This window comes from Tenrec ecaudatus, chromosome 1, assembly GCF_050624435.1.
Source record: "Tenrec ecaudatus isolate mTenEca1 chromosome 1, mTenEca1.hap1, whole genome shotgun sequence".
Taxonomy (NCBI): domain Eukaryota; kingdom Metazoa; phylum Chordata; class Mammalia; order Afrosoricida; family Tenrecidae; genus Tenrec; species Tenrec ecaudatus.
Window position 1 is genome coordinate 71,441,140 of NC_134530.1, and position 15,182 is coordinate 71,456,321.

The 15,182-nt window shown below is 58.0% G+C and overlaps 1 protein-coding gene across 2 annotated transcripts; it reads left to right on the forward strand.

Moving 5' to 3' along the window:
• The first annotated feature begins 1,062 nt into the window (after window positions 1–1,062).
• On the forward strand, window positions 1,063–5,884 carry DMBX1 (diencephalon/mesencephalon homeobox 1). 2 transcript variants are annotated; one of them, XM_075539716.1, is made up of 4 exons: window positions 1,063–1,216; window positions 3,800–3,978; window positions 4,261–4,609; window positions 5,427–5,884. In XM_075539716.1, the coding sequence occupies exons 1-4, from the start codon at window positions 1,063–1,065 to the stop codon at window positions 5,882–5,884; spliced, it is 1,140 nt and encodes a 379-aa protein (XP_075395831.1). The 2 variants fall into 2 exon arrangements, with proteins under 2 accessions (XP_075395831.1, XP_075395830.1); XM_075539715.1 differs by having other exon boundaries at window positions 1,063–1,214; window positions 3,783–3,978.
• The last annotated feature ends 9,298 nt before the right edge of the window (window positions 5,885–15,182 follow it).

Sequence of the window (15,182 nt, forward strand, 5' to 3'; positions counted from 1 at the left end):
GGTCTTGTCTCCGCAGCTTGTTAAGTATGGCTTCAATTCATCTTCTCCTTTGCTCGTCAGTGTGAATGGCTCAGTCGTGCAGCCCTGGGCTTGCCCCGAGTGGGCCTCAGTGGGGATTTGTTGCAGGAATAAGTGGAGATACACATGAGTAAGTGCCTGGGTGATAGAACAAAGAGCGGTGGCTTCACAGAACGGCCAGTGAGTTGGTAAATCACAGTGACTACGTTGGTGAGCACCTACGACCAGCCAGAGGAGCCTTGGTGAGTTCAGCATTTGGCTCCTAACAAAAGGTAGGAGGTTCAAGCCCTCCAGCCACTGCAAGGGAGAAAGATGAGGCAGTCTGCTTCTGTGAAGATGTGCAGAGCCTCCCGAGCCCCGTGGAGCTGTTCTGCCGGGCGCGCTCGCCTTGCAAGGAGTCACTAGAGTAAATTTGATGGCAGTGGCATAGGACTGTGTGTCAAGCCCCATTCTTAAAGCTTTCCCCAATGTTTGCCACAACCCGTGAACCAGGAACTATTATTCCTCATTTTGCACATGAGAACCCGAGGGAGTCAGGAGGTTAAGTAACTAACTTAAAGGCCACAAAGCTCCTTAAGAATGGGGTTGGGGGGAAAAAAGGAATGGGATTGGGATCCCAGGCCAGAGTCCAAAGCTGGTCCTGCAAGGGAATCAATGAATTCAAACCCAAGCCAAACCTACTGCCATCAAGTTGATTTTGACCCCTAGCCACGGTGTAGGGCGGGGCGGAACCGCTCCACGGCGTTTCCGAGGCTGTAAGCCTCGGTAGAAGAGACCACCTCATCGCTCTCCCACAGAGTGAATGGTAGGTTCGAACCTAAACCCCCGGCACCACCAGGACTTCCAACCAGTGAGCACCATAAGGGGCTAAAAGAACCCATGCGGGAGTCCTCCTGCTCCAAGCTGCAGGCCGCACAAGCCACGTTGTGCTGGGGAGACGGAAGCTCTTGGGGGTGGGGCGGATGGGGCTGGAGTCTAGGAGCTGGGGGTCAGCAGCCGGCTTCTTCCTTCCTCCCCTGCCAGCAGGTGGGTGCACATGCCGCGATGCAGCACTACGGGGTGAACGGCTACTCGCTGCATGCCATGAACTCGCTCAGCGCCATGTACAACCTGCACCAGCAGGCGGCCCAGCAGGCCCAGCACGCCCCCGACTACCGGCCGTCTGTGCACGCGCTCACACTGGCCGAACGCCTGGCTGGTAAGGGGCCCCCCGGACGCGCCCCCTCGGAGGCAGGGGCTTGGCAGAGGTGTGGAGAAGGAGGCTTGAGAAGGACCCTGAGGGCGGGACTGCTCACTGCAAGGTTTCTCTCCTCAGGAGAAAGATGAGGCGCTCTACTTCGGTAAAGAGTTACCGTGTCGGTAACTCACAGGGGCGGTTCTGCCCTGTCCTGCAGGGCCGCCATGAGACAGCACCACAGCTTGCAGCCCAGGGGAGGATCATTCAGGCCCAGGGAGTCATAGGTGCCTTATGGATCCCCACGTACTGAACCTGTGTACCACAGGAGGCGACCTGTGCCTGGGTAGCAAGTGGTTCAATCCCGGACACTGTCCTGGTGAGGGGGCGCGCATTGTCTCCATTTTATAGACCAGGGGGCTTAGAATCAGAGAGGTTAAGCCTGGTCTTGGCTAACCTGGGGTAGGGGAGACACAGACTGTGACAATCTGAAGAGTCATAGCTATGTAGGTCTGCTCATTCGCCTCTCTTCTCTGAGCCTCAGTGTTCCCATCTATAAAACAGACAGTGATGGCGGCATGGCCCCCGCATGGGAGGGCAGTGCAGTTCTTCAAGCACACAGGCAAAGCACTGGGTGGCAGGGCCAGGCACAAGGAGCTTCTCAGATGTCATTCTACCAAGGACCAGGGGCAGTGTCCATGAGGGAGCTGCAGCAGGGCCCCCCACTGCTGGTCCAGCTGTTCACTGTCCCGCCCCATAGCATCTCATCTGGTGCGATAAGGATATGACAGGATGGGGGTTTGGCTTCTTGGATGGTGGTGCTGCTCCTCCCACCCTTTTCCAGCCTTGAGCAGCTGGTGGGCTCAGCCCCGTGCCAGGCAGTCCCCAGAGGGCTGACCTGCATCCCCACAGAGAGCAGGTGCCCATGGACCCGTGGAAGGGCACCACGAAGGATCGTGGCCAGAGTCAAAGGGTGGGGCAGCCATTCAGGGCTGCAGGACTGGCTGGGGTCGTGGTGTGTGTGTGTGTGTGTGTGTGTGTGTGTGTGTGTGTGTGTGTGTGTGTGTTGTCGCCTGTAGCCATGGGGAAAATCCAAGGTATGACAGGGAGGGTGGGCCAGCATCCAAAAAGGCACAGAAATGGGGTGGACCAGAGGACCCTGACACTTCTGCTCCTACAAGCCTCTGGACAGGGTTAGGTGGGTACAAGTGGGTCCCGGGTCACCTCCTCTAGACTAGCATATGGCTTTTGGCTTGAGCTTTGGGATGGTCAGTACAGCTCTACCCCCACCATGGCTGCTTCTCTCGGTGCCCATCCTGGTGGTGACCCTGGCTCTTGACAGTGTTCTAGGACCCAAAGGAGGGGAGTTGGGGAGGAAGAGTCCCTGTCATGGTGCAAGCAGAGGAGCTTGGGGTCCAGAGTACCCTTCAGTTCTCTCATTCTTAGGAGGGTGGGCCTTGGCACAGAGGTCTTCTCTTCGACAGGAGGATTTGCTGATGGGACAGATAGCCAGTGTCCACCCCACCCAGGGCTGTGCTGGCTGAGCAACTCCCTCTGTTCTGCCTCTGTGACCCCTCCCCACAGTGCCTAGCTTTGTAGATGGGATGGCCCAGACCAGGTGCAGTTGAGCTGTGATTAGGGCCAGTGTTTGGGGGATGCATTCTTTAAAATGAAGAAGGAATCAAAGAGGCTCCCTGGACACCCAGTCACCCCCTTCTTCTCCCTTTATGGTGATGTAGGAGATTCCCCAATGCTAGACTCGGACAGCCTTATAGACAGGTGGAGAAGCCGCCTTAATCAATGGCAGGCAGTGGGGAAAGAGGTCCCTGTCCCTGCTCTGGGGAGGCTGCAGGCTAGATACTCCCCCCACCTCCCAAGGCAGATGTCTGTCCTGGTTGGTTGTCATGTAACCAGCTAGGTGGGCAGTGCTCCCAGCAAGCCCCACTGGTTCCAGCCTGCTCTCTCTCACCTGCCCTCGGAAGCAGCCTAAAGGGTCGAAGTTAGGTGTAACCAACCTTTCCTGAGCTCCAGGTCTCCGTCTGAGCCAGGCTTTCTGTTCCGGAGAGAGACTTGCAGGTTAGCTGCGGTGATGAGGTTTAGACCCAGAGGACATAGAATCAAGTGCCAGCACTTGCAGGACCGTGCATTCTGTTTGTACAGCCAGGCCTCCCCTCACTAGACCTTGATAGCCAGTACCATCTCACTGACAGGCTTCTCATTGGCCAGAGGCCAGTCATCTAATGCCAAGGAGATCGGGGTACCCAGCATCAGAGGGCCCTGGGGCAGCTGAACCTTTGTGACGAGGAGTTTCAGTTCATTAGCGTGGCATGGTCTCAGAATAGTTTACTCATGGTATCTGGGGACTTTGAGGATCTTAGGCCAAGCACCCCTCCCGGCCCCTCCCATTGGCAAATAAGGAAGACTCCTTCATTCTCATCCCTGTTGGCCACCATGGTGATGGGGTAGACCTCTGTGGTCCCCATAGTGGGCAAGGGGGCCCGATGAGCGGGTAAGCAGCCTGTGGGCTGGAGCAGCATGTAATTCAAAATATTTCCCATAATTAAATGGGCCCCCTCTGCTTGCCCTCCAACGGCTGTACATTTCAAGACATCATCTTGGAGGCCCGCTATGGCTCCCAGCACCGCAAACAGCGTCGCAGCCGCACAGCCTTCACTGCCCAGCAGCTGGAGGCCCTGGAGAAGACCTTCCAGAAGACCCACTACCCCGATGTGGTGATGCGTGAGCGGCTGGCCATGTGTACCAACCTGCCCGAGGCCCGAGTGCAGGTATGCCCCAGCTGTCCGGTGCAGACCTTGGCCCTTCCCCAAGCCAGCTTCCGTTGCCCGGAAGCTGACATCTCAGCCCCAGTACGAGGTACATCTGCCTCCCCCATGAAGGCCCCAGGTGGTGGGAGGGGAATTTGGGATGAGATTGCAGGCATATGTTTCCTAGAGGTGAAGGGGGGCAGTGGTATCATATACACACCCCACCCCACTCCCCGAGCACCCTGTTGTGTGCCTTTCCATCTCACCCCCTGCGGTCTGCCACTCCTGGCCTCCTGCCCCCAGGTGTGGTTCAAGAACCGCAGGGCCAAGTTCCGGAAGAAGCAGCGCAGCCTGCAGAAAGAGCAGCTGCAGAAGCAGAAGGAGGCCGAGGGTTCCCACGGGGAAGGCAAGGCTGAGGCCCCCACCCCGGACACCCAGCTGGAGACCGAGCAGCCCCCCGGCCTACCGAGTGGCAACCCACCTGCCGAGCTTCACCCTAGCCTGTCTGAGCAGTCAGCCAGTGAGTCAGCCCCCGAGGACCTGCCTGACCGAGAGGAGGAGCCCCGGGCAGCGCCTGAGGATCCCAAAACTGAGAAGAGCCCTGGGGCGGAGAACAAGGCTCTGGGCTGCAAGAGAGGCAGCCCCAAGGCAGGTGAGACCTCGGGGTCTCCCGGCGGACTGGGGGTAGGGGATGACAGGCCAGGTCCACAGGGGCCTGGGTCTCCGCAATGGGTGGTGAGAGCAAGAGGGAGAATCAACACTCAGTGACATGACCCACTAGAAAGCATTTGGCCACAGCTGGGTCCTGGGCGCCCATGGCAGGTTCACCCTTCAGTTGTCCAATCACAGGAGAAGGTACAGGGGCTTTAGAGGAAGGGACCGATTGGCAGGGGTGGGTGGCACTCATTGCTCAGAGCAAAAGCTATTTATTTATTAGCTTGGGTGGCACCGACAGTTTGTGCTCACTCGCCACCCTAAAGGCCAACAGAATGCACCGTTGGTGCTGCGAAAGAAAGAGCTGGTGATTTGCTTCTGTAAAGAGTGTAGAAACCTCCTGGAAGAGGTCCACAGCTCTACTCCGTAACACACAGAGCTGCCATAGTTTGAGATTGACTTGATGGTGGTAACAGGTGTTTGTTTTGGTGGAAGTATTTCAGGCTGTTGGCATGTAGGGCAGACACGGCAGAGTACACAGGAGCGGGGGGAACGATGTGGAGCTGGGTGTCCTAGGGCACAGAGCATATTTCAGATACAAACCCCCAGCCCAGGCAGGGAGGGGACAGGGCTTTGAGAAGATAAAGGGGTTCCTTCCTCCCTGGAGCTCCCTTCGGAAGCCTGGGCCCCTCCCTCACAGGGTATCCTGGCTGAGACCCAGAAGGTGGGTTCCAGCCAAGGCCTTACCTGCAGTGCCAGTGGAGTGGGCATCACACTAGAGCCCTGCTCCTGAGTGCTTGGTTCTCTGCTTGCAGACTCCCCAGGCAGCCTGGCCATCGCTCCTGCAGCCCCTGGGGGCGGCCTGCTGGGCCCCTCCCACTCCTACTCCTCGTCCCCACTGAGCCTCTTCCGCCTGCAGGAGCAATTCCGCCAGCACATGGCAGCCACCAACAACCTGGTACACTACTCATCCTTCGAAGTGGGGGGCCCGGCCCCAGCTGCTGCCGCTGCTGCCGCCGCCGCCGCAGTGCCCTACCTGGGCGTCAACATGGCCCCACTGGGCTCCCTCCACTGCCAGTCTTACTACCAGTCCCTGTCGGCTGCTGCCGCGGCCCACCAGGGGGTGTGGGGCTCCCCACTGCTGTCGGCACCCCCTGCAGGCCTGGCACCGGCCTCGGCCACCCTGAACAGTAAAACCACAAGCATTGAGAACCTGCGGCTTCGGGCAAAGCAGCACGCTGCCTCCCTGGGACTCGATACACTGCCCAACTGACAGCCTGGCCACAACCCAGCCAGGGGTCTTGGATCCCCCAGCCCCATGGTATCCCCAGGTGGCTCACAAGGAGTTAAATCTAAGAGCCGCGGGAATTCAGGGGCCTGGAGTCTTGCTCCCCTCCTTCCCCCTCCCTGACAGTCCCAACCTGAAGTGGAGCCCAACACCCCACTGCACCCTCTGCATGGCCCTGCTTGGTCCTGGACCCCATGGAGGCCGTCGGGGAGGAGGGGAGAGACTGGGGTGTCTTGGCTTTTCCCAGGGGAGTGAGAGGCTCTCACTGGCCAGGTCCCCACCTTGGTGTCCCCTCCTCCCTCCGCTCCCATCCTCTAGTATGTTGCTGTGTGGAATGTGAAATATAAATATGAATATATAAAGCTATATTTTCAGGCACCTGCCTGCCCCAGACCCCCTGCCTGCTCCCACCCTTCTTCTCTTCCCCACCAGCTCCCCTGCCTCAGCCTGCAGCTCCTGCTTCACCCCCCCACCCCTCCCACCCCCCAATCTTCTCCTCTTGATCTCCTCTCAGTCTCTGCCCTGTCTCCCTCCTCCCTCAGGTCTTCCCCACCCTGATCTGTCTCCCATTGTGTCCCCTCCCTCTGGTGGCTTCCTTTGGTGCTGGCTGTGCTGGTGTTGTTGGTTCCCAGGCTGTGTTTTCTCTGGGGCTGTGGACTCTTAGTTTTTAGTCTTTTTGCTTCTCCCTGTTCTTCTTCCTCCATGCTTGTCCTTTGCCTACTGGCCTCCTCCCCTACCTCCCCCAGCTCCAGGCAGCTATTCATCCATAGAGGCAGGAAGGTCATAGCCAAAGCCCAGGCCTGCCACCTAGAAGAGGTGATGAGTCACCTCCTGTCTCTCTAAGGCCATGCGGTCCCAAGATCCAGAGGAAGGGGCTGGAGGCAGAGTCAGGTCGGGGACCATAGGATGGCTGGGGACTTACCCCACCTGTAAGTCCTCCAAGGCCAGGTGCCTAATGCCTGCCCGCTCATCCTTAGCCCTTCCACCCTGACTTCAGGGCTCCAGACCATTCTGTGGTGAGGCCTCCCTGTTTGGGAGGAGGCAGCTAGGGAATGGGTGGTCTTGGAGCGGAGGGCTCCAGGGGAATGGGACCATGAGGGTGAGTTTGTATGGAGCATTTCAGGAGGGAGCTGTGCCAGGGTCAAAGGTTGGGAGTTCTGAATCCCATCCCAGGGAGCGCCAGCAGCGTGGTCTCAGAGCCCACGGTGGAAACCAGGCTTCTGCCCAGCTAGTCACTCGGTGCAGACCCCTGTGCTCCTGCTTATGGCCAGGAAACCCAGCTCAACAAACGCTCCTTCAAAGCAGTGTGACCATGACAAGCCTGCAGCCTCTCTGGGCTCACTTCACCCTCCGGTGCCATGGGCTGTTGAGGTGCTCGCAGGCTCTGGCATGCCGCAGTCTTTCACGAAACCGACTAAAAAGACTAAGAAGCACATGTATGGATTAGAAAATGACTATTCCCTGGGGCAATTGCCAGCACCATCTCTTGGCCTCGGTTCCCCAGCATGTGATCATGGATCCTGCAACTTCAGACAGTTGGATTTGAGCCTGCTTTATTTACAGGAGCACCAGTCTAGCGTCTGTGGTCACCTCACCCCCAGGCACTGCCATGGTCCCACAGGCTTTGGGTGAGGGGTGGCGGGAAGCCCTTAGGCAGAATCCTGGCCGTGAGTCCAAGCCCTCTGGGGCCTACTACGGAACCGTCCTCTTTCTGCTCAGAGAAGTCGAATCTGAAAATCACTCCCAGTGGGAAGAGAGCTGTCTCAGGTGCAGGGCTCTGGGCTGCAGTCAATGTCTGTTACCCCTGGAGGGCTGGAGGGTGGGGAGCAGACAGGGGAGGTTTGGGGTGGGAAATGGTGAAGGCAGCATAGCCTGGGGAAGGAAAACAGTTTGAGAGTGAGGCTGGGTGGGACTGAGCGGCCCTGAGTCCGGGCCAAAGCTGATACTTCAATGTGGCCAGTTGAGGGGTATCCTGCACAGGAGACATTGGTTGGGGACTGGGGGGTTGGTCTGGGGGACAGATCCAGCAGCCATGGGAACCATAGGGGAGGTAAAGCTCTCCTGGGGTTGGCAGGCTGGAGGAGACCCCAGGAAGCACATGATGGGGGTTGGCTTGGTGGGCTTTTCTGAAACAACACATCACACCTAGACCAGGCCCGGGCACTGGAGTTTCCGGCCTGTACCTGGGTGTACATGACATTGGGCCCTGGAACCCAACACCTCTAGGAAAGCTCCCCGACCTAAAGGGCATGTCCACCCTGGCTGGTACTCTGCCCAGCATCCCTTGGACATTTGTCAGCACTTCTCCCATCCGGCTGACCCACTGCCCAGAGAGGAGCACCCTCAGACCCCACACCAGTCCCATCTCAATCTAGGGAGCGGACCAGCTTCAGGGACAGACAGCAGCTAGAGAACAAGAAGAAAAGGTGCTCCTGGCCGGGTGGCACTGAGTTTCTTACAGGGCGAGGGCGTGGAAGCCATTCCCGGGCCCCCTGTGGCCCTTGGAGGCCCCTGCTCTGACTTCCCTTCCAGGAAAGCCTCGCTCCTCACCGGTCCCTCCAATCGGAGGCCTCCCTTTCCCTGTTAGCTCACCTGCCCCGAGCATGGTCCAGAGGCCTGCGCCCCCGCCCCGACTCTGCAGCCGGATGACCGCACTCCAAACCAGCTCTTTGACCATTTGTGCTTAGAGGTGTGGCAGCCCGTGGCAAAAACACTGTGTGCCGTATTTATTTATTCTGTTAGTTAGAAACAAACAAAAAAAACAAGACTCAAACCGCACCCCCCTTGCTCTGCCCTCTCTGTAGTGCAGCATGACTCCGTCCTGTGTATCCGTCCGTCTGTCCGTCTGCCTTCCTGTGACATTGTGATCTGTTCTTTGTCTGACTTGGCTAATAAAAGAAAACCTGCAGCCTAGACCTTGACCGTGTTCATTCCCAGGGGAGGTGGTGGCCTGCCTGCAGTGGCGGGCTCTCCATGTGTGTCCACTAATTCTCCAACCCAGGGGGGAGAGGGAGAGGGAGAGGGAGGCAGGCCTCGAGCAGGGGCACCCCGCACCTGGGTCTGGAAGCTCTACGGGGACCCTCGGCAGTCTGCGGCAGTGGGCCCCTTCAGATGGTTGTGTGGGAGCCAAGGGAGCCGAGTTGGGTGGTTCCACCTGCTCCAGGCTGATTGGATCCAGGCTGGCCAGGGGACATGGGGGGGCGGGGGGAGGAGGGTGCTTAGCTCAGCAAAGCTGCCTCAGTAGGAGGGGCCTGCAGAACTGAGAGGACCAGGGCATTCTGAGGGGAGCCATGGGCCGGGGCACAGGGAGATGCCTGAGGAAGCCCGAAGCTGGAGCTGCTCCCCATGGGATGTGAAGCCTTCCGAGGGCGTGGCTGCTCGTGCTCAGGGGAGCAAGCAGCAGATAGAGAGGAGCCTGCTATGGGCGGCAGGGTACACGGATGGTTCCAACGGTCCAGCTAGCTCAGGGACTGCAGCTCTAGTGGTGCAGTGGCCAAAGGCTCAGCTGCTGATGAAAGGCGGCCTGCTGGAGCCCACCAGCTCTCCCGAGGGAGGAAGATGTGGCAGTCTGCCCCCATGAAGATCGACAGCTTTGGAAAAAAGGGACAGCTCTCCTCTCGTACCATAGGGTCGCTATGAGTTGGGATTGACTGGATGGCAGTACATCTGGTTTTTACTTTGGTTTTAGCGCTGGGCTGGTGTGCAAGTGTGTTACTATAAGGCTGTATGTATGAGAACCTGTATGCTGACTTGATGTGTGAAAGAGAGAGCGAGGGCGAGAGAGAGAGAGAGAGAGAGAGAGAGACTGACTAGCTAGAAGCAGGGACTGCAGCAGAAGTGCCATCTTGGGTCTTCCTGCTGCAGTTCAAGACATAGGTGACAAGTTGTCCCCATCAGCCCTCCTCACCCTGGCTCCACCCCCTTCCTGCTCCCTGGAGTTCCAGCGTGTCCACGGGGCTGCTGGTGGCAAGGGAGGGTCCTGTCCCAGGAATACCCGGCAGAAGCTCAGCAGGCCTGAGCTGTGGGAGAGGAGTGGCCTTCAGGACTTCCTGGGCTGGGGGTTCACAGGACCAAGTGACCCTGGAGGGCAATGACCCCAGGAGATGCATTCCTCTCTTCTCTGTGGAGCTGAGGATTAGGGCTGGGAACATGCCCCCCACAAGGCCGCCTGGCCTGGATCGAATATCACCCATCTGCTACCCCTGGGCTGGGTGCTCCTCCCCACTCCCTCAGCCAGAGGCACACACCTTCCCTGGCACCAAGCAGTTCCGGTCCCCACTCATTCCGTACTATCCGCCTCGTGCCGTATAGGACCCCGCTCTTCAGACAGTTACAACACAGGGTGACTTAGGGGTCAAAGGATAGAACTGGGGGGTTGCAGAAGACCCTTCTAACTCAGTCTGGGGGTGGTCAGCCTCATCAGGAGAGCAGGTGGCCAAGGACACACACACACGGCAGCATGGCTGGGCTGGCTGGGAGTCCCAGCAGAGCAAGGGGCTTGTGGGGCCTGTCTGGGGTGGGGCAGAGGTTGTGGGGGTGCCAGGGGCTGAGAATGGAAAGGGCAGCCTTCCAGGCTGCCCGCCCAGGGCTTGGACTCCAGCCTGAAGGCTGCGGGGGGTGGGGGGCACTGGGAGTTATTCCCAGCAGGGGAGTGGGCTGATCAGACTGGCATTTTAGAAGCCACTCCTCCCCCCCAGACACACACACACACACACACACACACACCTTTGCCACATGAAGGTTTCCTGGGGAGAAGTGGGAGGCAGGGGCCATTGTCTAGGCCTGGTGGGGGACAGAGGTGACAGTCCCTGGGGGCCATGGGTGCAGAGGTGGATTCATGGATCTCCAGGAGGCAGACGCATCATGGTACTGTGCACCCCCAGCCTCCCGGGGGTGGGGTGAGGGGGGATGACCAAGCCCGAGCTCAGATAGGATGTGTGTGCTTCATCAGAGGAGCCCAGCCTACTGAAGGGAAGATGTTGGGGGGCACTGGGTTGACACACAAGAGAGGGTCTGGCTGCAGCGTCGGACTTATCTCAGCTTCCCTGTCCCAGGAAGGTCATGAGTACTAAGTCTCCCGAGCCCCACAAAGCCCTCAAAGGTGAGTACTCGCATTTTACCCCCTTTGGTGGCTGAGGACACTGAGGCTCCATGGCTTGCCCAGGACCACCCAGCTGGCCATGGGGGTGCCAAAGCAGGACCTGAGGACAGGGTCATGAGGAGCAGCTGAGGGTGGGCCTCCGAGAAACCCTTCAGGAGGTGGGGAGAGGCTACTCCCGATTGGCTGTTTCCTGTGGGAAAATCGCTGGCCCTCAGTTTCTGTCCAGCCTACTTCCTGGAAGTCTTGGATGTGACCGAACAAGGAGACATAGGAGGAGCCGAGGAGCTGGGCGGCAGTGTACCTGGCTCAGGCAGTGGGGGTGTGGGTGTGGGTGTGTGTGAGGGGGCTGGGGTTCCCTGAAGCGTCTCCCAACTAGGACGGGCACCTGCTGAGAAGGTCCTTGGGGATGGACCTCTTAGGGGCAGGCACATCCCACCTACTATCCCTTTCCCACAGAGCTACCCAGGCCTGGAGTCCCCTCACTCCGCCCCCCTGCTCCCAAGCTTTCATGCTCCTCTCCCTTCTGGGAAAGCCGATTAGGAGGCTGCCTTCTGCCCGCCCCCCTGACAAGTTTGTCTGAACCTCCAACAAAAGCCCTCACAGGGCTGCTGAGGGAGGGCCAGCACCGGAACCTGACACCACTGGCCCGGGATCACCCAGCCGCCCAGCAGGGGAGGCGGGCGGCTCTGCCCACCCTAGGTCAAGCAGGAATGTGTCCCTACAAAGGCTTGGGGGCCAGCTGGGGCAGACAGGGGGCAGCTTCACTTGGGAGCCCCTCATACCAGGAATGACAGCAGGGTCAACACACATATGTACTCGGTCACACACACGCAATTACACACATGTTCACAATCACACACTCTCACCCAGAGGGTCTCTCTGGTACACACAGGGAATGCCGCTTTCTGCACAGGCATCCGTGTCTCACACACAGGTCCACATGTACACCCCACAGACACCTTCAGATACACAGCCTGCCCGCTGTCTGCTGGATGCCCCCCCGCCCCCGCCTCTTTCCCAGACCCTCCGACAGACCCGCCCACACCAGACAAGCATTCCTATTGACTGGCTTACACGCAGGGCAGCCCACTAAGCACACAGGCACTCCAACTCCCCTCTATCAAACCCCAAACCAACCAGCTGCCTCTGGGTCAATTCCGACTCTTAGGGACCCTGTGTGTGTGGAGCAGAACTCCTCCGTAGGTGTTTTAAACCTGTGACCTTTCGGGAGCAGACCACCATGCCTCTCTTCTGAGGTGCCTGAGTGGGTATGAACTGCCCACCTTCTGGTGGGTATTCAGACACTTAGACCTGGGAGCCGAGGTTGTCAGAGTTGTTGGTTGATTACCACTGACTGGATTCTGACCCATGGCGACCTCAGGTGGCAGAGAAGAACTGCCCCTGGGGGGACCCTCTAGGTCCCGGCCTCCGGACCCTCATTGCTATGAGCTGGTCATCTTAGATATGCACGGTCACTGTCCTGGCTCTGCTGAAGATACTGCCCAAACTCCCCAAGAGTCAGATGCTGCCACCTAGCTGCCACCGTAATGCCCACCTTCACTGACCCCCACCTTTCCCCAAGGGGTGTCCTGAGCCCACCCACCTGCGCCATCCTGTCCTCCCTCCCAGGGCTGGCTTGATGGGCATCTGGCGTGTGCAGTCCACAGGGTCCCAGGCTCAGAAGGGCCCCTGTAGTGTCTTGCTGCTGACATCTTGAGACTCTTGATGTTTTAGCAGGGGGTGTTGATTTTTCACTTTGCATTGGGTTCCATCAGCGGCGTCGCTGGTGCTACTGCATCATTGTGGTCTCTCCAGTCCTCATTCACTTCTTCCCAGCCTGTGTCCTGACTCGCCCACCCTTCCCAGGGTCTCCAGAGCCCTCTCTGCTTCACCCATCTGCTCAAAGACCCAGCTGAGACTTTTCTAGTTACCTCCCTCCCTCAACCGGGCATCGGTGGAGGGAGCTACTGGAAGCAGTCTCCTCCCAGTGTGACTTTGGCCTTCAGCTGCAAGTCTCTAAGTCAGAGTTCTCTGTGAGGATTAAAGCCTGGGACTTAGTCTCCACTGCCTCCCAGCTGGTTCAGGCTCAGTGACTGTCTCTAGGCTGCCAATTTTTACAAGAGCAGGAAGCCTCATCTTGCTTCCTCGGAGCAGCTGGTGGGTTTGAACCTCTGACCTTGTGGTTATCAATCCAGTATTCACCTGACAGCATCACCAGGGCTCCTTTGGGGATTAGTCGGTGCTCAAGAAGTGTTTGTTATTAAAATTAATGCTACCATAAAAGTGCTGCCAAACAAACAGACTCAGCACCCTGGCCCTCAAAAAAATATATAATCTATCCTGTAAAACAGATTATTCAAATCACCCTCCCACACACACACTAAAATAATGGGGTGAATGGGCAGCACACTTCCCTGATCTCACGGATTGACAGCTGACTGGAGAGGCAGGCTGAGACTAGGATCAAGGTTCTGTCTGGAACAAGTCGCAGCTCATCTAGGGATCAGAGTTGGGGCTCTGAGTGGGGGCAGAATTAAGACTGTTTATGGCTGGGATCAGGGGTCAGTCTGAAACAGGTGACAATTCAACTAGGGACCAGAATTGGGCCTAAGAATGGGGCCAAGATTAAGGCTGAGTGACTGGGATCAGGGATCGGTTGGGGGCAAGGGCAGGGCTGAGATCAGTAGGAATCACAGCTCAATGAGAGGTCGGCATTGTGACTCAGAAAGGTGTGAGGGCAGGGATCAGTCTCAGGCAGGTGCCAAGTCAGTTTCATTTCTAGCACCGACCCATTATGGGACCTTCCAATCGCTGGTGAGGCTTATGTCAACCTCTGTGTTTTCATCTGTGAAATGGGGAGCTCTGACCTACACCTCGGTTGCGGGGATCTGAGGGAACTAACAATGAAAGTAAAGGATTACGCTGCTGCTGATATGACACGGCACCCCCGCCCCGTGTCCCCCCTGCTTTCCCAGCCTCCTGCCCATGGGCCCCCTGGCTGGGAGCTCTGCTGGGTTTCGAAGTGTCTACAGCTGCGGGAAATGCCACCTCAGGCCGGGAACATTTCCAGGAGGAGTTGGAAGATTTCGCAAAGCCCTTTGAACAACAAAGGCCACAGGAGCGATATTTCCTCCTGGAGGCTGCCCGACCAGGGGTGCCTTTATCTTGGCAAGCAGGCCGGAGGAGCTGTTCTTGGAAAGAGCTTGTGTGGGGCGTGTGCGGGGGCGCGTGAGCACAAAGCTGCTCTTTGTAGCCTCCCCTATCCCAGTCGCATGGCAGACCCTGGCAAGCCTGGGTCCTCCCCCGGGCACCGTGTCCGCCCCAACCAACGTGCTCTGGGCAGCAGGAGGAGGGACCCAGTCCTTTTGAACCTTAGCATTTCTGCTGGAGGCTGGAACTGCTGGAAACAGGTGCCCCAGCACCTTAGGGAGAATCCACAATAGACGGAGGTGGAGAGATGGGAGGGGTCTGGAGCTTTGTTAGAGGGGCCAGGCATCCCTCAGCACCCCTGGGCCTCTCCCCTGCAGTCACAGCCCTCTCAAAGCAGAGCCAGCAAGATGGCCTGAAAGACGAGTCTCATTCAGGGTTAATGGTCCATCTGCTCAGAGAAGTCCCCAGCCCAATACCAGGAAAAGAGCTCTCTGAAGCCCAGTCCCCAGGTGAGGGCTTGGACTGGGGCTCAAAGACAACATCTGACATCCACTTAAGTCTCTGGACTGCACAGGGTGGAAGCTGCAGACGGCCCAGCAGAACCTCTAAGTCCCTGGAACTGCCAAGGCAGCCTGCCCGCACCACATTAGAATCAGTGGGGTCGTTGTCCAGGGGAAGGTGAAGCTTGTGAATTGCAGCCACCGGTTCTCAGACTGGACATCCTTAGGGGTCTCTGGTTCAGTCTCCATCCAGAGTCTCTGCTCCCAAGGGGCTTACATGCTAGTGAGCAGACAATAAATAGGTAAGAACCCCCCAAACAACTCACCGCTGTGGAATCAATTCTGACTCTTAGCAACATTGAAACATACAGTGTAGGGCTAACGAAAGGTTATGAAAAGTGAGCTGTGGGGAGATCTGAGCTCAGTGTATGACTGGGATTGGGGGTGAGTGGAGGAGACAGATGGTATGACCGGTCCAAGCATGAGGCCAGAGATGACCAGACAGATCAACAGCCAGGTAGACAAACTGACA